This window comes from Mauremys mutica, chromosome 4, assembly GCF_020497125.1.
Source record: "Mauremys mutica isolate MM-2020 ecotype Southern chromosome 4, ASM2049712v1, whole genome shotgun sequence".
In the NCBI taxonomy this organism is placed as follows: Eukaryota; Metazoa; Chordata; order Testudines; family Geoemydidae; genus Mauremys; species Mauremys mutica.
Window position 1 is genome coordinate 122,948,936 of NC_059075.1, and position 22,305 is coordinate 122,971,240.

The window sequence follows — 22,305 nt, forward strand, 5'->3', positions numbered from 1 at the left end:
CCCTCGCCCTTAGTCGTCTCTTTCCCAAACTGAAAAGTTCCAGTCTTATTAATCTCTCCTCATATGGAAGCTGTTTCATACCTCTAATAATTTTTGTTGCCCCTTTCTGAACCTTTTTCAAATTCTGATATATCTTTTTTGAGATGGGGTGACTACATCTGCACGCAGTTTTAGAGATGTGGGCATACCATGAATTTATATAGAGGCAATATATTATTTTCTGTCTTTCCTGATGATTCTCAACATTTTATTATCTTTTTTTTGACTACCACTGCACATTGAGTGGATGTTTTCAAAAAACTATCCACAATGACTCCAAGATCTCTTTAACTGTTGCCACTCAAGAATCTAGACCCCATCATTTTGTATGTATATTTGGGATTATGTTTTTCCAATATGCATTGCTTTGCACTTATCAACATTGAATTTCATCTGCCATTTTGTTGCCCAGTTACCCAGTTTTGTGAAGTCTCTTTGTAACTCTTCACAGTCAGCTTTGGACTTAATTATCTTGAGAATTTTCCTATCTGCAAATTTTGCCACCTCACTTGCCACCCGCCCCTTTTTTTTCAGATCATTAACGAATCTGTTGAACAGCGCTGATCCCAGTACACATCCTTGGGGGACGCTGCTCTTTACCTCTCTCCATTGTGAAAACTAACCATTTATTCCTAAATTTAATGGTTTTTTATCTTTTAACCAGTTCTCATCTATGAGAGGACCATTCCTCTTATCCCATGATTGCTTACTTTGCCTTCGAGCCTTTGGTGTGGGATCTTGTCAAAGACTTTCTAAAAGTTCAAGTACAATATATCAACTGGATTATCCTTATCCACCTGCCTGTTGACTACTTCAAAGAATTCTAATAGATTGGTGAGGCATGCTTTCCCTTAACAAAAGCTACGTTGACTCTTCCCCAATATATTGTGTTTATCTGTGTGTCTGACAATTCCCGTTCTTTACTATAGTTTCAACCAATTTGTGTGGTAATGAAGTTAGGCTTACTGGCCTGTAATTGCCTTTTAAAAAAAATTGGTATTACATTAGCTATCCTCCAGTCAATTGGTACAGAGGATGATTGAAGTGAGAGGTTGCATACAACAGTTAGTAGTTCTGCAATTTCAATCATCCAGTGTCCCCACTGATTGTTTGGTGGGCTTCCTGCTCCTGATGTGCTTAAAAATATTTTGTCTGTTAGTTTTTGTGTCTTTTGCTAGTTGATCTTCAAATTCCTTTTTTGCCTGCCTAAATGTACTTTTACACTTGGCTTGCCAGAGTTTATGCTCCTTTCTATTTTCCTTAGTAGAATTTGACTTCCAATTTTTAAAGGATAATGTAGTAGGAAGAAAGCCTAAAATATAAGCCCTTGTATCAAAGGCCTGGTATAAGGTAGAACCTGCTCATGGTATCTGTCAAGAACAGGGCTAATATTGCAAAAATACTGTGAAGGAGCAGAGAGACTGCAGCCAGGCACAGCAAGGGTTAAAGAACACCTCTGGGTTCAGCTAGCTCCACCCCATTATACTTGCAGCCAATGCCAGGCCTGGAGGGGGGAGAAAAGAAGGGAGCTTGGCTCAGTCAGGGGCTGATTGGCAAAGAGGCAGGAGCTCTCTATGTCTGCCTGAAGGCACAGACCAGCAACCTGCCTACCAACGCAGCCACTGGAGGCAAGTAGGTCTTCTCCTGCCAAGAGGAACCTGCAGACAAGCCCCAAATGTGGGGAAATTGGATTAGTGGGGCTACGCCCAAAACTAAAAGGACTTGCATAGGGAGCAGCCCAGGAAAACAGGCCCTGAAGCCCTCCTCACGTCTGGGAGAAAGGTTCATCTCTCCTGTTTAGGGGTGAGTGACATAGGACCCTAGGTCAGGACCTGAAGGAGAGGTCAGGTTCTCCTTCAGACCCTCGCCCACAACCAACGATCTAGCCACTAGGCTGCCTGGCCACAGAAGGTCCTATCACAAATACACATTTCTAAAAAGTGCTAAGTACAGGTACTCACACAAACACATCCTGAAATCAAGTGGTACCAAAACATCCCAATATCAAAAACGGTACAAAACATTCCCCAAAAATAACAAACTCACTGACTCCTCCTAAAAGGTCAGGATAACACTATGTAACTTGTTTATATCAGGGTATAAAAATGTATCTCAGAGGAGATATCTTTGGGCAGCCTAGGGGACAGTGGAAAGTCTCGCCACTGAGCTGCGTCCATTGTCATGGGCATATATCTTAATATCCTCAGAGTCTGCCAGGTGCTGTTACTTTGCTTCATCAACAATAAATCTGTCTGGATGCCTTCATACCTTATCAGATCTTGTGATCATTGGGCAGTTCACTCGAGATCTGCTGTGCCAGTTGTCTGTGCAGAGTTGGAACAGCACACAGGGAGAACACACACATGCAGACAAACATAGAATCATAGAAGATTAGAGTTAGAAGAGACCTCAGGAGGTCATCTAGTCCAAACCCCTGCTCAAAGCAGGACCAACCCTAACTAAATCATCCCAGCCAAGGCGTTTTCAAGCCGGGCCTTAAAAACCTCTAAGGAAGGAGATTCCACCACCTCCCTAGGTAATCCATTCCAGTGTTTCACCACCCTCCTAGTGAAATAGTGTTTCCTAATATCCAGCCTAGACCTCCGCCACTGAAACTTGAGACTATTGCTGGTGTTGGTGTGGGAGATAATCAGTGGGACACTGGGCTGACAGCTCTGCGGACAGTATGGGATACAGGACAAGCCCAAACACAAGGTGGCATGGAAGGTTCATGTGTCTTTCCCTTTGGTGTTGCAAGAACCTTCTTCTGGTTCTGTGGTAACAGTACCAGTTGATAAGGCCTCTGAAAGGGCCAGGTGTCCACTCAAGTCCAGATCTTGTGAATCTGTGTTTTTTCAGTGCTGCAAAAAGCTGACATGGAAGGTGAGTATGTTGTTCTTTCTGCCCTTTATAACAGGGATTCCCGACCCATGGAGCTTAAAGGGTGCTGTCCAACCAAGGTACGACTGGGTATGAAAGCATCAAACGGTTTCATTACAACACAAACAGGAGACACTTTGACCTAGAAAATAAGATGTTTCAATCTGTATTAAGTAGAAGCTGCCCTTAATTATTTTAATACAAAAATAAATTAAATAAATGTTGACTGTCATAATCCTACATGACATGTCCTGTTATGACATAACTTCACAATATGACATGTAATTATGAACCACTACTGAGAAAATAATAAAAGTATCATAAAAATGAAAAAGTAAAAAAAAATTATACATATAAAATTGATTTTTTTTCCTGAAATTAAATTTTCTGAACCAAAACCACTTTTTGTTTTGGGAAGATTTGTTTTCATGGGAATTTTCATTGAAATCAATATGATTTCATGAAAAAAAATCATTTACATTGATATAACGTTTTCTGACAGAAAACTTAACAAAAATTTTCTGACCAGCTTCACTGGCAACCTTTTGGATGCACATGAGCATTTTATGTACTCTGTGGCCTTGCTAAAATATACCTATAGCATACTGAGCACTTATGGGCCAAATGTTTGATGCCCAGTCAAGCACAGCTGTGTTCCTGCAATGTCAGAACAAATCATTGCAAAAGATGGAATCTCCATACTTCATTTGCACATTTTTGCAGTCCAGCAGAGCTTCAAAATTCTGGCGGTTTCAGGTACAACTAACAATCTCTTTTGATTGTTGATAAGTTAGTAACTTTTGAAGTAGGACTCGGGATCTGATGATCACTTATTTTTTAATAATCTTGTTCTTATCCCAGATACACACCAACACAGGCATGCCATGCTAACATTCAGAGATACTTAGAGTAAGTCCAGTGGGCATAATTAAAACTTCTTTGGAAAAAGAAGTTCTGCAAATGATGCAAGTCGTAAATTAAATTTTACTGTTGCACACACTTAAGTACTTAACTACAAACTGAGAATATGCCATGCACAACAACAATTAGGGGAATCTCTAGATGCTGAAATAAACTTGGAAAAAAAGAATTACAAAATTACAGACATTTGGGGGGAAATCCATAGTTGTGGAACTCCTGCAACTCTTAATAAGTGTCCATTTAAAATAGTGGTGTTAAGAAGTGAACATAAGAAAATTAACAACAAAAATGTGAATAATGTACGGATTAAAAGGGACTTCACAACAATTGGCTACCAGAATTGTATAAATATGCAGATAAGACATTTGTTTGCTTCACCCAAATGTGCCTGCTTAAAGCAAAACAAAAAATTGATTGATGAATATATCTACAACCAAAGCAACAACTTTGGGTCACTATGATCCATTGAATTCTTTTATTTGTTTTGTGTGATTTCAGCATTTGGATGACCACTGGTTTGTTCATGAAACTGTTTGCAAACCCCAAGCTTTACACAGATTTTATCGCAAATTCTTCTGAAAATGGGTCCCAGAAAGAGCACTTTTCCACCTTTCATTATTCTCCAGATGAAAAAGTTTTGTATTCATTCCTTCAAGCAGGGAGTGGGGAGTATATCATACAGTTTAGGTGTCCTGTCTCACAAAAGAACAAATAGCAAAGACTGGATAGAGTGAGCAGTTGACGAACAACCCACAAATGAATATCATTTGGCCAAACTACTGTTCAAACACTTATAAACTACTCGTCGGGCTCAACGGGTAGTGATCAACGGCTCCATGTCTAGTTGGCAGCCGGTTTCAAGCGGAGTGCCCCAAGGGTCGGTCCTGGGGCCGGTTTTGTTCAATATCTTCATTAATGATCTGGAGGATGGCGTGGACTGCACTCTCAGCAAGTTTGCAGATGACACTAAACTTGGAGGAGTGGTAGATATGCTGGAGGATAGGGATAGGATACAGAGGGACCTATACAAATTAGAGGATTGGGCCAAAAGAAACCTGATGAGGTTCAACAAGGACAAGTGCAGAGTCCCGCACTTAGGACGGAAGAATCCCATTCACTGTTACAGACTAGGGACCAAATGGCTAGGAAGCAGTTCTGCAGAAAAGGACCTAGGGGTTACAGTGGACGAGAAGCTGGATATGAGTCAACAGTGTGCCCTTGTTGCCAAGAAAGCTAATGGCATTTTGGGCTGTATAAGTAGGGGCATTGCCAGCAGATTGAGCGATGTGATCGTTCCCCTCTATTCAACATTGGTGAGGCCTCATCTGGAGTACTGTGTCCAGTTTTGGGCCCCACACTGGGGGTGGGAGAGTGGAAAAATTGGAAAAAGTCCAGCGGAGGGCAACAAAAATGATTAGGGGGCTGGAGCACATGACTTATGAGGAGAGGCTGAGGGAACTGGGATTGTTTAGTCTGCAGAAGGGAAGAATGAGGGGGATTAGATAGCTGCTTTCAACTACCTGAAAGGGGGTTCCAAAGAGGATGGATCTAGACTGTTCTCAGTGGCAGAAGATGACAGAACAAGGAGTAATGGTCTCAAGTTGCAGTGCGGGAAGTTTAGGTTGGATATTAGGAAAAACTTTTTTCACTAGGAGGATGGTGAAGCATTAGAATGGGTTACCTAGGGAGGTGGTGGAATCTCCTTCCTTAGAGATTTTTAAGGTCAGGCTTGGCAAAGCCCTGGCTGGGATGATTTAGTTGGGGACTGGTCCTGCTTTGAGCAGGGAGTTGGACTAGATGACCTCCCGAGGTCCCTTCCAACCCTGTGATTCTATGAAATACCAAATTAATTCAGAGGAAATCAGGTTCATTTGACAAATGATCTGCTAAGCCAAAACTGAGACTAATTCTCAGTGAATCATATTTTAAAGGAATAGTTTGGCTTTTTCATGTGCATCGTCTGCGAGAGATGTCACAGTCTGTTTTGTTTCATTACAGCTGGGCTAACATGACATGACTCTCATTATGAATCAATTCAGGACTGGTTATGTCAGTGGATAAATGAGGGTGTGGCTGAGGGTGTTTATCCCCACTCCTAATACATATTTTGCACATGTGAACAAAGGGCAGCCACTTCCTAAATCTGTGTGGAGTTTGATCCAGGTCCCAGTGAAATCAATGGGAACCATTCACTGGCTTTCACTCTAGGAACACAGCACCACTGTCCCAAAGGTGCTGGTCCCCCTTCTACTCTCTAGCTGTAGGCCCAGAGCAGTAGGGCGTGGCATGTAAGCAGCATCCTGTGACAAAATGTAGCAGGACACATTTGGGCATACACTACCTCAGAGCCCTCATTGGCTGATTTTGCTATAATGTCTCTTCTGCAAAGCTAGCTGAATCATTCCTTTCATGGGCCATTGTATTGTCACAGCTTAGGCCTGCAACTTTACTGCATGAGCACGTAGAACAAAAATCCAAACATTGTTAAATCTCTTATTTAAGTGATTGTTTAGGACTAGAGTGAGGTGAAAATTTTCAACTGAAACTTTTCTCCCAGCAGAAAAATGCAGATTCAGGTAAACTGAAACAATGTTTGTTGGTTTCACTGAATTGTTTTGGTAAGGGTGGGGGGAACCTTTAAAAATTTAAGAAAAAAATATTTTGATATTTTCTATTTGGTTCAAAATGACTTTTTGTTTCAAAATTTCCTTTAATTTTATTTTTAAAAAATAATTCAAAATCACTCAAAATTAAACCAAAATGTTTAATTATTGGCCAAACAAAATGTTTCATTTGACCCAAAATGAAACTTTTTTTTAACTTTTCAATTTACCAAAATTTTGTTTTCGGTTCAACCCAAAACAAATCCCTCCCCCCCGAGTTTATCTTTAGAATTTCCAGTAAACTAAAAAAAATCTATTTACACAGCTCTAGTTAGGACAGATGGCTGTTCACACACAGCATTTCCTAGAGGGCTAACTATCTGTTGCCAGACTTCTCATGCTCTTGCTTCCTGAGCATTAGGAGATAACTGAAGATTTTGACAGAGGAGTTCCTGCAATGTCTTGTTATATAGGAAGGTGTCAGTAGAATGAACCAGATACAAACGAGATATGAGGTGAAAGGTCTCAAATCTACAGCACAATCAGTTGGTAAAACACGGGAAGTTGAGAGGGATTCATATCTAATTCTAAGTGTGAGGCACAGAACAACTAAAGGGATTAAGGACCAGATTTTTAAAGGTATTTAGGTGTTGCTCAGCTCAGTATCACAAATCCTGAGTGACTGAGGCCTGGTCTACACTAGGGGAGGGGGGTCGAACTAAGGTACGCGACTTCAGCTACGTGAATAGCGTAGCTGAAGTCGAACTACCTTAGTTCGACTGACTTACCTGTCCTGACGCCGCGGGATCGAAGTCCGCGGCTCCCCCGTCGACTCCACCACCGCCGTTCGCGGTGGTGGAGTTCCGGAGTCGACGGGAGCGCGTCCGGGGTTTGAACTATCGCGTCTAGATTAGACGCGATAGTTCGAACTCCGAGAAGTCGAACTCTCTGCGTCGACCCGGCAGGTAAGTATGGACCTACCCATAGATTGCTAAATCCCATTTTAAAAAGTGATTTAGGCACTTAGAAGCCTAAGTCTCAATGTGACTTAGGCTAGGTCTACACCTGGTGGGGGAGAGGGGAGAGTCGACCTAAGATTCGTGAAGCTGAAGTCGGCGTACCTTAGGTCGATTTACCTAGCTGTTAGGACGGCAGTGAGTCAATCGCTGCTGCTCCCCCATCAACTCCGCTTCAGCCTCTCACCACGGTGGAGTTCCGGAGTCAATGGCAGAGCGATTGGGGATTGATTTTATCGTGTCTACACTAGGCACGGTAAATCGATCCCCGATAGATTGATCACTACCTGCCAATCTGGCGGGTAGTGTTGATGTACCCTTAGATTGCTAAGTACCTATCAATTTTCAAAAGGGAGTGTAGCTAAGTCCCTTGTAACGCTGAGCAGAGAAATGCCTAAAAATCTGGGCCTAACTGTCAACACACCAAAAGTTTGCCTGAAGGATCAAAGCAATATGCTTTAGCCACCTCTTCACTGATTGCTGCCAATGGAGACAAAAATGCCTCTGGGAACTCATTACCCAAGGCAATGACATGCTACCACTATATGATTCACTCTAAATATTTCTGCTGTAACTTCACAGCCAGGAGAGAGAGAGAGAGAGAGAGAGAACTTTTTCCAAAAGATCTTGTTGGATCTTAGATTTTGCAGAGTGAGGGATGGAGACAGAGTTTCAGATCAGTTTCTGCCCCTAAAGGCAGAAATGGCCTCTATGGCTTTCGAACTGTGAGAGAGGTGGATAGGAAAGCATTGCTCTGTGCTTACAGGGACCAATCAACCCCAGGTCACTAAATTAGTCCTGGTTTATCTTTAGAGGGGGCAAATCACTGATGAGATTAGGTCTAATAGAATGGAAGAGAATAGAAAAGGAGGATTTCCTCATTGGTGCTGGTGAAAGCTGGGGAGATAACACCTTCCATGAAACTATTAGGATCCATACCTACAAGCAGTGTAAGTTTTCCAGTATAGCTGAATATTTTACATTAATTCTTTTCATTTTTTACTTTTATACACATAACATAAAGGAAAGGAATCTGTTTATTAGGGTTTCCATCTAGTCCAATCCATTCCATTAGTCTGAAAATTATTAAATTGGAGCATGACTGAAATCCTATCTACTAATTTCCCTTTCTCAATTTGTATTTATTGTTGATTTTTTTTAAAAGGTTAGTTTTTCTAATTCAGAAGCAATGTCTATCACAGCCTGTAGATGCATGTCCATACACTCTAAGAAAACCTGGATGACAGTTTTCAGTCAAAAAAATTTTCAGCAAAAAATGCACACTTGCCAATACCAAAACGTTTTATGAATTTGTGTTGGTTTTCCTAAATTATTTTTGTGTAAAAAAAAAAAAAAAAACCAAAAACCAAACCCATAAAAGATAAAATGTTTCATTTTGACATTTTCAGAATGAAATGATTCCATTATTTGGTTTGAAACAACTTTGCCCTTCAATTAAAAAGACTAAATGTAAAGAGGCTAAAATAAATTCTCAGAATTGAAATAAAACATTATTTGGAGGTCCAATGAAATGTTTGTCAATCTGAAAAAAATTTCTTTCAACTTTTTGATTTGCCAAAAAATTAATAATCAGTGGTCATAGATTTACATAGTCATATATTTCTCAAGCAGTATACAATTATTTTCTAAAAGTGTAGATCCAAATGTATAGTAGTTGGTAGTAATGGGTACTACCTCCTATATGGGAGAGACTGTCAAATTATACAATATAATGTCATACAAGGAATGATTTTGCCAAATTCCAAGAGTCTAGCTCAATGGGAACATGAACATTGTGGAAATTAGTCAGTGAGTGATGAGTTACCAAGATGTGTATTGTAATAGATATTGATTGTATACTTCAGTAAACACTATGGTTTATAGTACATTGAAATGAATATTGACAGAGGTGTAGTGTCCTCAGTTAACATTGTATGTTTCTCTCAGAAAATAAATCCTGATGTCCATGTCAAGAGAAATCAATTTTTTGTTGTTACTTTCAAAAAGATAATCCTGGCTCATGATGATTGATGAGAAAACAGATGTGCTGATTGTTTATCATTTGACTCCTTAGAAATGAACAACACTGGTGTCTGAAGCAATGTTAAATAATTGGCTCACCAGTGTCAATGTCTGAATTCTGATCATAGTAAACTGAAGTTCTGCTTGAGTTATCAGAGGCAAAAATACTAAAGAGCAGATCTTATTCCCCTTGACACATTATTACAATAATGCTATTCATGACCATAGCACAGAAATTTCCAGGTATTTCTGATGAAAATACTCAGGCACCAGTTTTCATACATTGCTTCCTTAATGGGACATCTTAGACCCATATTTGGATGTTCAAATCAACAACTATGTGCATAAAGTGGGCATTTAGAAGCCAAAAGGACATTGTGAGAAAGCTATTCTTCCTGTTTAAAAAGACACAGTTGAAAAAGAGGCTCAGTGAGCATATATAACAATACAATGAAAATAAATTGCACTACATGTTCATATATCTCATCAATTCATTTTGAGTTGACTTTTAACTTCTAGTGTTCCTTTGATTGAGATATTAGCATTGTTTTCTTTTTGGACAAAATCTACTTCTTTGGCTAATACATCTTGATATTCACTGTGACAGCAATAAACATTGATTTTTTGATTGATGATATTCCTTAATCTGTCATTACAGGTGACTTAATTTGGCACTTTAAGCTCCTCTCCTACTCTGAATATATGGAGAATACAAACAATGTGTCCAAATTCATTCTGTTGGGACTCTCCCAGGATCAAGAGTTACAGCAAGTGTGTTTTGTACTGTTTTTACTCTTCTATGTAGTTATCATTCTGGGAAATCTGCTCATCATTATCACTATAAAGCACAGTGAGCGTCTGAACTCCCCAATGTATTTCTTTCTTAGGTACCTGTCCTTTGTAGACATCTGCTACTCTTCTGTCACAGCCCCAAAGCTGATTGCAGACTTCCTTGTTGAGAGGAAAACCATCTCCTTTGTTGGCTGTATAGCACAGCTCTTTGGTGTCCATTTCTTTGGGTGCACCGAGATCTTCCTCCTCACGGTGATGGCGTACGACCGTTACATCGCGATCTGCAAACCCCTCCATTATATGACCATTATGAACAAGCATGTGTGCAGCTGGATGGTGGTGGCTTCATGGGCAGGGGCCTTTGTGCATTCCATGGTTCAGACTCTTCTGACTACGCAGTTACCCTTCTGTGGGCCCAATGAGATTGATCATTATTTCTGTGATGTGCACCCTTTGCTAAAATTGGCCTGCACTGACACTTATATAGTTGGCGTTATAGTTGTTGCCAACAGTGGGATGATTTCTCTTAGTTGTTTTGTAGTGTTGGTTGTATCCTATGTTGTCATCTTAGTCTCTTTGAAAACTCGCTCTTCCAAAGGGCGTCTCAAAGCTCTCTCAACCTGCGCATCCCACATCACTGTAGTCATTTTATTTTTTGGGCCATGTATCTTCATCTATATGAGACCTTCCATCACCTTCTCTGAGGATAAAATGGTCGCTGTGTTCTACACCATTATCACCCCTATGCTGAATCCCTTGATCTACACCCTGAGAAATGAGGAGGTGAAAAATGCCATGAAAAAATTATGGAGCAGAGAAGTGATTGTTGGAGGGAAATTAAAAATGTGATATGTAGAATGATGTTAGTTCTGCAAACTGGAGTTAGAAGGGGAGATGATAATAGTCAGAAGAAATTTTAGGGAAATCCATATCTTTCTGCTGTCAGTTCTTTTGTGAAAATCCCAAGTGTTTCCCCATGAATTAAGAGCTGCAGATGGCCTTCTTACTTCTGCAGTGGTTCTATTTTAATATTACTGCTTGTAAGATCAATCTAGTCGGGGGTTGGACTAGATGACCTCCTGAGATTCTATGATCATTGAAAAAAAATTACTGAAGCTTTAAGTAGTTTTCTTTTCTTTTTGTACAAAGGTTATAAACTGTGAAAACTTAGGTGGTAAGATAGCCACTTACTGACCAAATATAAAAAGAATATTTTTCTATGAGCAGCTTATTTCATAATTCTGGAATTATGAATTAGGAATTTTTGTTCCTTCCACTTTCCTCTAAAGCAGCTGGTAGTGGCCATGGTCAGATACAGGTTACTGGAGTACATGGATTACTGGTCTTATCTGATATAGCAATTCTGGGGAGAGGATGAGAGGCGGAGATAAAAGAACCACATGTGATGGATGTGAGTTATGAAGCTTAATATATTAATGAAGCTGCTCAGATACTACAGGGATTAGGGCCATATAAGAAACTATATAGAACAAAATAGAAGCGATTAGTAGATTATAAAGCCCGAAAAGACCACTGTGATTCATGGAGTCATAGGAAAGGACCATCAGATCATCTAGTATGATCTACTGTAGAACACGGGCATCTAGTTGGACCTGTAAAAAACCAGACATAGGAGTTGCCTGAATAAATTCCTGTTTGAGCTAGAACAGGTGTTTTAGAAAAATTTCCAGGGATGGAGAATTCACAACCATTGACAAGTTGTTCGAATAGTTAATTAGAATAGAAAATAATTCCTATTTTTAAAATTAATACATATTTCTTGAGTACAATTAAGAGCTGCTTTCAGTGAAGTCCTGCAATGATGCAACGTGTAAATAGACGACACCACCATGTTATTATTATTCTCAACAATGTTTTAGGAGGTTCTCCAGAGGTCCTAGAAAGACCCTTGATTCTGGCCCAAGGAGGCTGTGGCTAAGAAATCTGTGGGAGATTCTGGGTTCTCAGCATTTTGATAATCGGGTCAGTTATTTTGGGGCCCTACGTTAGACAGGAATATTTTTAAAAACCATGACCTAGTCTCTAAATGATGTAATTGCATGAAAGCTACAGATGTCACTGAGATTTGAATTCAGATTTCTGTATAGCCCAGAATAATAACCATTGCAGCATCATTAAAAAAGTTCTGCTCTTGACTTACAAAACAATATAGATATTAAGCAAACATTCTAGGAACTCTGCTTCAGATGTGAGAAGAGAGAATATTATTGTTCCTTGACCATTACATCTGTTAGGTCCTTGGACATAACTGCAGGTATTTGTGTCTGAATTTCAGCTTTTGTCACCCCTCCTCGCCTCACCCATCTGTGTGCTTATTCTAAAGTGAAACAACAAACTGCTGGAAGTAGCCATAAGGGCATCAGATGACCGCATTGCAATAGAATACAAGCTAAAAAATGGATGGTTGGTGAATAGGGTTGAAGCCTATATCATCACAAGCATTAGTGCCCATTGCCACATTACACCATATCTCCTCCCTGAAAAAATTGATATCCTTGAGCAATGTATCTAAGTCTTACAGTAGACCTTTTCTTAAGAAGCTGCAATGTATTTAAAAAGAAAATAGAACTAACCAGACATTAAAGACTATTCCCATGGTAGTTATGCTTCAAAATTTACAGCACCATTAGTTTAAAAAACTTACTAAACCATAGGACTATCTAATTCCTGGGCTACTGACCACGACTGTAAGCCATTCATGTTGCTGTGTTTGTACTGATTGTCTTGAAGGCTGAATGGATAACTCACAAAGGAAGGGGGAACCCTGGTAGTCAACCTGAAAGCAGAGATTCCCTAGAGAAAGCTGCTTGACGGGACTCCACAAACCCTTCTCTGACCTTTGGTGCATGGGAGCTGCCATTCTTAGCCTCTTCAGTCCTCCTCCACTATCACTCTTCTTCCATCCATGACTTCCCAGCTCCTTTCTTCAAACTCCTTCTCCCATCTCCCCTTCCAAGACTCCTCACTCTTTGGTTCCCTGCATTCCCAGCTCACATTCCTTTTTCTTTTATTTTTCTGCAACCCAAATTACATCTCTATACTGTCGAAGAAAAACGTAGTTCTCGCTTTTTGTTTGGGTGCAGCAAAATTAAATACTTTATTATTTCTCCAGTAATTACCATGGAGGGAGAGAGTGCCATAGGACACAGGGTCCTGGACAGGTCTCTCAACTGGTAAACAATTACATCAAGCCTTTATACCTTCGTTACAGACAAGCTTAGACAATCATGGAGACAGTAAAAAGCAACAAATACATTTTGTTTATACATAAGCTTTTCTGCTATCTTACTAGAAAAAGCAAGACTGCACATTGCAAGGTCGTAATACTTTCACACAGTTCACTCTGTCTTACATTATCTTGCTTCTACAAATCTCACGTCATAAGGGTCACAGTATGGCCTGACTCTTGCTAACTAACATTCATTAAGATCTCTTCAAAACCTTGTTAATTATTTACTGGCTTCCACACTCCCCCCTTTTGTACTTCCAGTACAACAAACAATTTCAAATCTCAATTCGCATTAAACCATGGAGTTTAGATTCTACAGCAGATATGTCAACCTGAGGGGTTGGCAAGGGATGTAATGACAATGCATGATTAGCATGATCATAAAAGGTATTATTACTATAATTATGTTTTTTTCAAAAACAACAACAATAACATAATCCTAAACTAACTAACAACACGACAAACAATAACATTCCCATAGGAACAATATAATGGGGCTGTTGTACAAATTTGATCACAAAGCATAAAACATCATACCTAGTACATAAAGTAAACACTCTATAAGCTGTATGAAAGGCATTCTTTTCAGCTTAATATATATTCTAAAGCATGTGAATTTGCCCTTGCAATTCAGAGATTCTTTGAACCTTTGGTAACAATGAAAGCAAATTTCTGAAACCGATCAGGCACTACCCTAGTCCAATCAAGATATACCTGAAATCTAAGAGCTACTTACAACATTCTATCTGCATTCTATCTGCAGGCCAGTAAATGATATAATTGCCTGCAGCAGTGGTAAGATCAATATGTATATCCCATCAGGTGTTATTCCAGGGGTACCGTCTATAAATCAGGTAGGTATACCAGGTGGCCTAATTTCCCAGATGTCTCGGCAAATAATTCAGTTCCACATGCATCCTCCCGATGGACCCAGCAGGATTCGGTATTTGGGAGCCCACACCCACCCTAACCGGTCCATATGCTTGGAAGGAGCACTGTGAATGTCCACACTTCCATCCAGAAAGTGTCCAAGTATGTCTGCATGACCACAGATCAGATGGCACTCCTGATGTGACAGTAAGGGCAGTGGGCCAAGTCTGTTCCAGATCCCACTGCAATGCCTTCCCAGCCTCAGTGATATTCAATACCATCTTTGTCAGTAACTTCTGGGTCATAGAACTAAGGGCGGAAATGACATAGTAATCACCAACTCCAGCCCGCACTTAAGATAGCTGAGTTTTAAGAATAAGGCTAGTGGCCTTGAAGAATAGTCCAAATGGCTACGACACTATCAGCCCCAGCCCATAGGGATCTGCCCAATGTCCTCTTATTCCAGGTTCTCCGTTGTGCTAATCTAATGGCAGCCCCTTGTGAGCAATCTGGGTATGTAAAAGTGACGTGAAACTGGATAAGGGCAATATCATTTAAAATCCAATTAGGGAGGGCAATACATACTGAAGGATTTATCCAAAACACAGGGCGCAGCCTGTAGATCAAACCCCAAAATCCAATTAATACCACATCCCCAAGCATGGGTCCCATAACTTCTTCCTGCCAGTGTACAAGTCTTCGTACAATTCTTTGTTTCTTCACCAGGGTCAGTTCTCAATGTCTTGTTCTCAAATTCCTGGACTTTGGCAATGTCAGTGGAGTGAGTGTTTCTTCTTCTTTCCCAAAACAATTGTGGTTTAGCATCCTACAGGGGAGAGGTTGCCAGCACATATCACCCTGTAATGGCTGTGCTTTTTCTAGAAAAGTCTAAAGGCACAGTTGGTCTGTCAGTGGACAAGGGAGAGGTTAACTAGCACGTCACTCTGTCCTTTTTCCCTGCTGTCCAGAAACACAGTAGAGCTAGAAGCAGAAATAGGCTAATCATCAATAGGAAAATTCTTCTGATGTGGAGGGGTCTTTTTGCAGTGAGAATCCTGGGTCCAGGCAGTCAGTCTTTGGCACTTCACAGCGGTGTCGGTAGGCAGCAGGACTTGGAAAGGGCCGTTCCAGCGTGGAGCCAAGGCAGTCGTGCATCGATGGATCTGTATGTAGACCCAGGCTCCTGGTTCTAACGAGTGGCAAGGTTGCACAAGATCCTTCGGTAGTGCTTCCATCACCTGTGTATAAAAAAAGACCTAACACATTTCATTAGTGCCTAACAATACTTAAGCAGTATGTTATCCAGCAAATGAATGTCCATCTGAGCTGGGTTTAGTGGGGATGCAGTTGGTAGTCGCATTGGGTGTCTTGTCAAAATTCCATGAGGGCCGAGTCCAGTCTTTCGATTGGGAATGGCTCTCATACACATCAGTGCCCAAAGGAAGGGCATCTGGCCACTTTAAGTGTGTCTCAGCACAAATCTTGGCCAGTTTATTTTGTTAAGTCCCGTTCTGGCGTTCCACTGTCCCAACTGTGGGTGGTGAGGGCAGTGAGTTGCACATAACCCCTTTACAATCTGTCCAGTAAAATGAGTTCCAGGATCACTGTTGATAGTCACAGGGATGCCAAAACGTGGTACAAAATCTGTAAGCAAAGACATCTACTGTCCTGCAGGGAAAAGCTTCAACCCAAGTGGTAAATACATCAACTAAAACTAATACATATTCATAACCACAACACTTAGACATTTAAATAAAATCAATCTGAATATTTACAAAAGGTCCCCAAGGAGGAGAGGGGCCTGGCCGCTGCACACCAATCTCGTGTAACTGCAGCAACCATTCCCCCCCCCTTCCCTTGGTAGGCAGCCAAGCGGTGTCCTTGACTGGGGCCAGCGCATGTTAGCCATTCTCTGGTTGTTTTTTTTCATTTAACCTACAAAGGAAACTTTTACTCTTCAATTATACACCTTTTTCATACCATGAACACATAAACAGTACTGTTATACAGTACAGAAGTATTATCATTCAATGTATGCCACATATACCCTTTCACTAAAATAACCTTATTACAGAACTTTGGAAGGACAAGCCAGGACAAGCACACCCACTTTGAGAAGTCCACTTAATATAACTTCTAGTCCAATAGCTATCCACCATCCCCAGCCCCCTGGCTAAAAGTCTGAGGTAGCCAGAAGGATCCCTTGTACAATATGGGGAGTGGGTTAACTTTTCATGTCCTTGCTTCCAAAGACTGTCAGTATGATTTTAACAACAATTCTCAATTAAAAGATTTGGCCAATGTAGTTTCTTTCTCTTACTGAAGAAAATGTATTAGACTCTAGTATATCACATTTTTCTGATGTAACCAAACACTTTGTATTCCAAGTTGAACAAAACAAGTATCTGCATTCCAATCCAACACTTCCGCTTGAGTTCAAATCAGACCATCTCATGAAAATATGAAACACAACAATTCTGGCCACTAGACAAACACGACAAGACAGAACATAGAACACACAACATAATTTTTTACTGTGCCAGTAAATCAAGGTACGTTGAATGTTGTGCAGCTGGCATTAGTTTTCTTTGATTATCTGAAAGACAAAAACAGAGGTCCACCCCTTCCGGGCAGTTAAATACTTAAAATATACAAATACTCTTGTTGATTATAGGCAAAACAGAGGAATTACCCCATATTTTCTCGTATGTGTTTCTTAGACAGCCCTGGTTCAGCGGCCTCTACCTTATCAGTTAGTTAATTTGCATTAACACAGATGCTTTCCGGCTTGCTTTTTATTTTCAACTCCTGCTTTTAAACACTGAAAGAAAACATCACCACTTATAGTGCCTGTAGAGCCTAATAAAATTTTCATTACATAGCACTGTATACAGTCTTCAACTGATTTAACAAAATTGGTCACAGCCAAATTATTACAATCTAATAAATTTATTTGCCTGAATTTATTTACAAACATTTCAAAGACACCAAAAAACTGTTCTCTTAAAAATCACTTGCTTTTCCCTTCCAACAGCCACTTTACCAATTCAAATCACCATTCCAAATATACTTCTGAGTATTTGAAATTCTCATGCTTATATTCACTTACTCCTTTTTTCCACTACACCCTCAAAAGTTTCCAACCTGTTTTCCAATCACTCTGTCTGTTGCCTGCTCGCCTGGGCCCGATCCTTTTTTTTTCTCGCTGAGCCGTCCCTTCCATTTTGCACCAATTTGCTCCACTACCAGTTTAGCTAGGATGGTGAGCTTCTCAACTAGCCCCACCCTACTGGTCTTTTCCCCAAAACATTTCTACTCACAAGACTACCTGAGTCCTCCCTAGTAAGGCTTGCCACCTGGGCAAAAATACATGGCCATTCACTTAACACATAATCCAAACCCCTTTGGGGGTCTACCCAGAGACCCACCCATTTGTCTGCTGACACTTAAACAGAAAAGAAAATTACACAGAGAGCAAAGAAAATTACAGTCTAAGCCAGCTTTTTCCTACTTCTATTACATTATCCGTTACAGGGGGGGCGGGACAGTAAAATCTCAGGACAACCTCAGAGCTTCATCGCACACATGGCTTCCACCCTGAGGAATTACGAACGAGAAGTTCAGTTCCGCTCACACACCTAACGCCCAAATGAACAGAGCAGAAAAACAACAGTAACCGGTTAAACAAAACAGAGCCAAAGCTAAATAGTGCACCAAAACCAAATAGTGTTTCCTTATTCTATTAGAGCTCACCTTTAATCATGCAATCCTTATCATATAACACCAACAATACCAAACAAAGCAAACACAAAATAACAAGGGTAAAACAGATAGATGGTGTAAATTCTGCAGGGCCCCCCCATTATTAATTGCACACCAAACTGTGACAAATTCCTGTTACTAATTTATCCCTCATGTCAGGTGATCAGACTGACAGAGCATACAATCAAATTTTAAAGCTTCATTAAAAATAATAAAACAACAATGGAGAGTATTGGGAATGCTCCCACCTCACACAGGAAAAACATGAATGCCCCAAGCCTTAAACCACTTTAATACTCACACATGTCTCACTGGGAAGTTAAGCTTTGCAAATATAATTCCAATTCTGTAACTTGTACTGCGTTTGGTTTGCCTCAGTTTCAATTTTCCACAAGTAGCTGGGGCTGAAAGCAGTTTTCTTTGCACTTAGCATAGTCCGCACTGATACATGACCTTGAACACAAAACAACTTCTCCTATCTCTGGGTGAAGCCGAATTTCAAATTAACCCGTTCCTAGACAAATTGCTCACACCGTGTCAGAGGCTTTTCTTTGGTGATTAAAAGCTCCTCTTAGATATATGATCTCATCTAGATTGAAGGTGCCTTCTAATGGGCATTGTTTAAATGAATTTTCACGCGTGTACAGATTTCAATCATTTAAATACCTGCAGGTTTTAGGACCATAATGTACGTACATGTAATATGCTGGGCTACCCTTAGGGGGTAAGGTGGAATATTTAGACAGTCCCTTACCCATTTTCCACTCACACAGGAGAGACTCACAAGGAAAGGGGAGGGAAGATGGGTTCACACACTCCTAGACCCAGGCAGCTTCCTCGCCGGACAATGCCTGGCCGAGTCAGCCCACCGTGGGTCGGATCTCCTAAAGATCCACTAGTTACCGGGCTAGCCCGGTTACAGCCACTCACACTGGTGTACACACACACACACCAAGGCCTCCTTTTCTTCCTTTTTCTTTTTTTTTTAACCCTTTTTTAACCTTTTTAAATTTTTTTTTGTTTATTTTTTTTTTAACCACGATGCATCTTTACCTGGTCCGGACCATTACCATGAGGCGGTATGACAACCCCTCTTGAGGCGGTAAAAACCCCTCAGCACCGGTGCATTCTAATGCATTACCTTATGCATTACCTTATGCATTTACCTTGGCCAACTCAGCAGTTCCCAGTACTGCTATAAACTAACCTTATTGGGGCCTCTCCCCAATACCACTTTGCATCTGATCCTGCTGCACAGTCAATAAGTTCAGATGGCGTGAGCCCAACAGAGAGACAGACGTCCTCAGGGACAGTCCTCCTCCGATACCCCAATAGAGATTTCAAAAGGTCTCATACCTCTCATGTGGCGCCATGGGGTTCGAAGGGGAATGATCCGTAGTAGCCGTCTGTGGGTCCGTGGGCGTTGCCATCCCGGACGAGCCCCCAAATTGTCGAAGAAAAACTTAGTTCTCGCTTTTTGTTTGGGTGCAGCAAAATTAAATACTTTATTATTTCTCCAGTAATTACCATGGAGGGAGAGAGTGCCATAGGACACAGGGTCCTGGACAGGTCTCTCAACTGGTAAACAATTACATCAAGCCTTTATACCTTCATTACAGACAAGCTTAGACAATCATGGAGACAGTAAAAAGCAACAAATACATTTTGTTTATACATAAGCTTTTCTGCTATCTTACTAGAAAAAGCAAGACTGCACATTGCAAGGTCGTAATACTTTCACACAGTTCACTCTGTCTTACATTATCTTGCTTCTACAAATCTCACGTCATAAGGGTCACAGTATGGCCTGACTCTTGCTAACTAACATTCATTAAGATCTCTTCAAAACCTTGTTAATTATTTACTGGCTTCCACAATACCTACAGTTTCTCACCTCTACAGTCTCCTTCCTTCACCCTCCTCTATATTCTCTTTGCCCTGCTCCCCATGTTCACCTGTTTCCCCTCAGTGTCCTTCCCTGCTTCCCCCATAATCATAGGATCCTTACAATGACCCTCGCTATGTTCTGACAACATAGAGGGCCACTTACTCTCTTAGGCAGCCTGGCTTCAATCACATTAGAAGCAATGGGAGACGATAGCCATCTTTACTAAGGGCAGGCTCATCGGCCTTTGCAAAGGCTGTGTGAGAATGGCAGCTATTTTGGTTTGAGGGAGGGCTGTAGCTTCATTCCCATTGAGAAAAAAAGGGTGCTGGCAGCCATTTTGATCCAGTGGAGTTTGCCCGCATCATTCCTAGATTTTATGAATCTTGAAAAATCAGCCAGTGTGGAGGGACTGAGTTACAATATCTCCATCCCCATTCTCCAATGAGAAGATGATGGGTCAGGGGTGGTGACCTCTCCATATCTCCTGAACAACCAGGACAGCTAAAGCGCACTTCCATCTCATCATACCCAAGGGCCAAAAGTGTTTCCATGGCAAGTGAGACTCATCACTCCCTTCCCACTCATGATGCAAAGTTGTTTCCTTGATAAATGAGATAGGAAAACCAACCAACCAAAAACAGGGGTTTAGGTTGGTTATTAGTTTAGGGATGCCACAAAGGGCCACTCCGGGCCTCATGTCTATTCAATGGGAGGGGCAGCAGATTCCATCACCCTCCCCACCATCTTGGAGGTGTGGATTCTGTGCTCGTCTCTTCCATTTGGTGGGGCAACTCACCTATGGCACAGAGTTAGCACAGACAGACCCCCACCAAGGCTTGGGTCATCAAGCCCAGAAACAGGCTGGTGTATAGTACCACAGGCCCCTTCACCTTTGGACAGATCCCAGCCTTATTCCTCACAGTCCTGGGCAAGTTCTATAGGGATATAGTATGGGAGTTAATGCAGGGCTGCCCAATGGAAGTTTTGAAGCTAGGCAGATTACTGCTCCTGCCATAGTGATGCCTCAGTCCCCACTATTTATTCAGCCTTTGCTGATGCCCTAGGACAAAGTTGTGAGCAGGGAGCACCCCTCAACCCTGGTGGATACAGTGCCAGGAGGTAGGGCTAAATAGATGGCTGGAGCAGGGACAGCAAGGGGGTAGTCTGAGTCAGCAATGGGTCAGTTGGGGAGCGAAACTGATGTGCTACTGCTTTTCAGAGAGGGGAAAACCAACGCATTGCTTCCAAGGATGGTCACTAAGAGAAGTATGGCAGCAGAGCCAGCAGGCAAGGATGATCGCGGGCTCAATGCTGTTCTTTGCTCTCCTGAGGCACATCAATTAGTGGACCCAGGGGCAAAGAATGGAGAGGAGTTGGCAACTCTGTGCTATAGGGCATACACCCGGAAGCCACAAACAGCAGCTCGGCAGGGTAACTCAGGCCCCAGCTGACTTGAGAAAGGACCATAGCTGATGACCAATGTCTCCGAACAAGTACATGGATAATTTCCTGGTTTAGCTCCTCTGTCCTAAAAGGGGCTTCAAGGAGCTTCTGCAGCCTTCCCATTGGTTCCATTCATGACTGGGACATCGGGAGTTTACTGAAGGCAGCTGGGATCCCCACTTAGAGTAGGGAAGGGATTGGCAGGGTGCCAACCTGCCAAATTCTATACAAAGAGAAAAGAGTCCAAGTGATCAGTTTGTGATCAACTCAGAAGTGAAAATTATGCATCTGAACATTGTCACATATGTTACAAATATGGTCAAAGAAAATCAGTATTTTTTTTATAAATGATTCACTTAGCAAAAAAGGAGATAAATTCCCAGTGAATACTATGTCAATGGCATAGTTAGAGTAGCCATTTTAGACAATCAATGTGCTTGATCTGACAGTGTTGTTGTAATTGTGATTTTGTGAAACATCATCTTGTTTCCACAGGGGATAACTAACATCACCCTTCTCTTATGGTGGACCAATTTGTCTATGGTTGCATAAGCAGAAGAGAAGGTACCAAACCTTATTCTCTCCCCTCCCAAGATTAGGGTTGGAAGAGACCTCAGGAGGTCATCTAGTCCAATCCCCAGCTCAAAGCAGGACTAACCCCAACTAAATCATCCCAGCCAGGGCTTTGTCAGGCCTGGCCTTAAAAACCTCTAAGGATAGAGATTCCACCACCTCCCTAGGTAACCCATTCCAGTGCTTCACCATCCTCCTAGTGAAATAGTTTTTCCTAATACCTCCCCCACTGCAACTTGAGACCAT

The 22,305-nt window shown here is 41.3% G+C and overlaps 1 protein-coding gene across 2 annotated transcripts; it reads left to right on the plus strand.

Annotated features, from left to right (window-relative positions):
• The first annotated feature begins 4,767 nt into the window (after positions 1 to 4,767).
• Positions 4,768 to 11,122, plus strand: LOC123369815 (olfactory receptor 4S2-like). 2 transcript variants are annotated; one of them, XM_045015786.1, is made up of 2 exons: positions 4,768 to 4,779; positions 10,190 to 11,122. In XM_045015786.1, exons 1-2 carry the CDS (start codon positions 4,768 to 4,770, stop codon positions 11,120 to 11,122), a joined length of 945 nt encoding a protein of 314 aa, XP_044871721.1. The 2 variants fall into 2 exon arrangements, with proteins under 2 accessions (XP_044871721.1, XP_044871722.1); XM_045015787.1 differs by lacking the exon at positions 4,768 to 4,779 and having other exon boundaries at positions 10,172 to 11,122.
• The last annotated feature ends 11,183 nt before the right edge of the window (positions 11,123 to 22,305 follow it).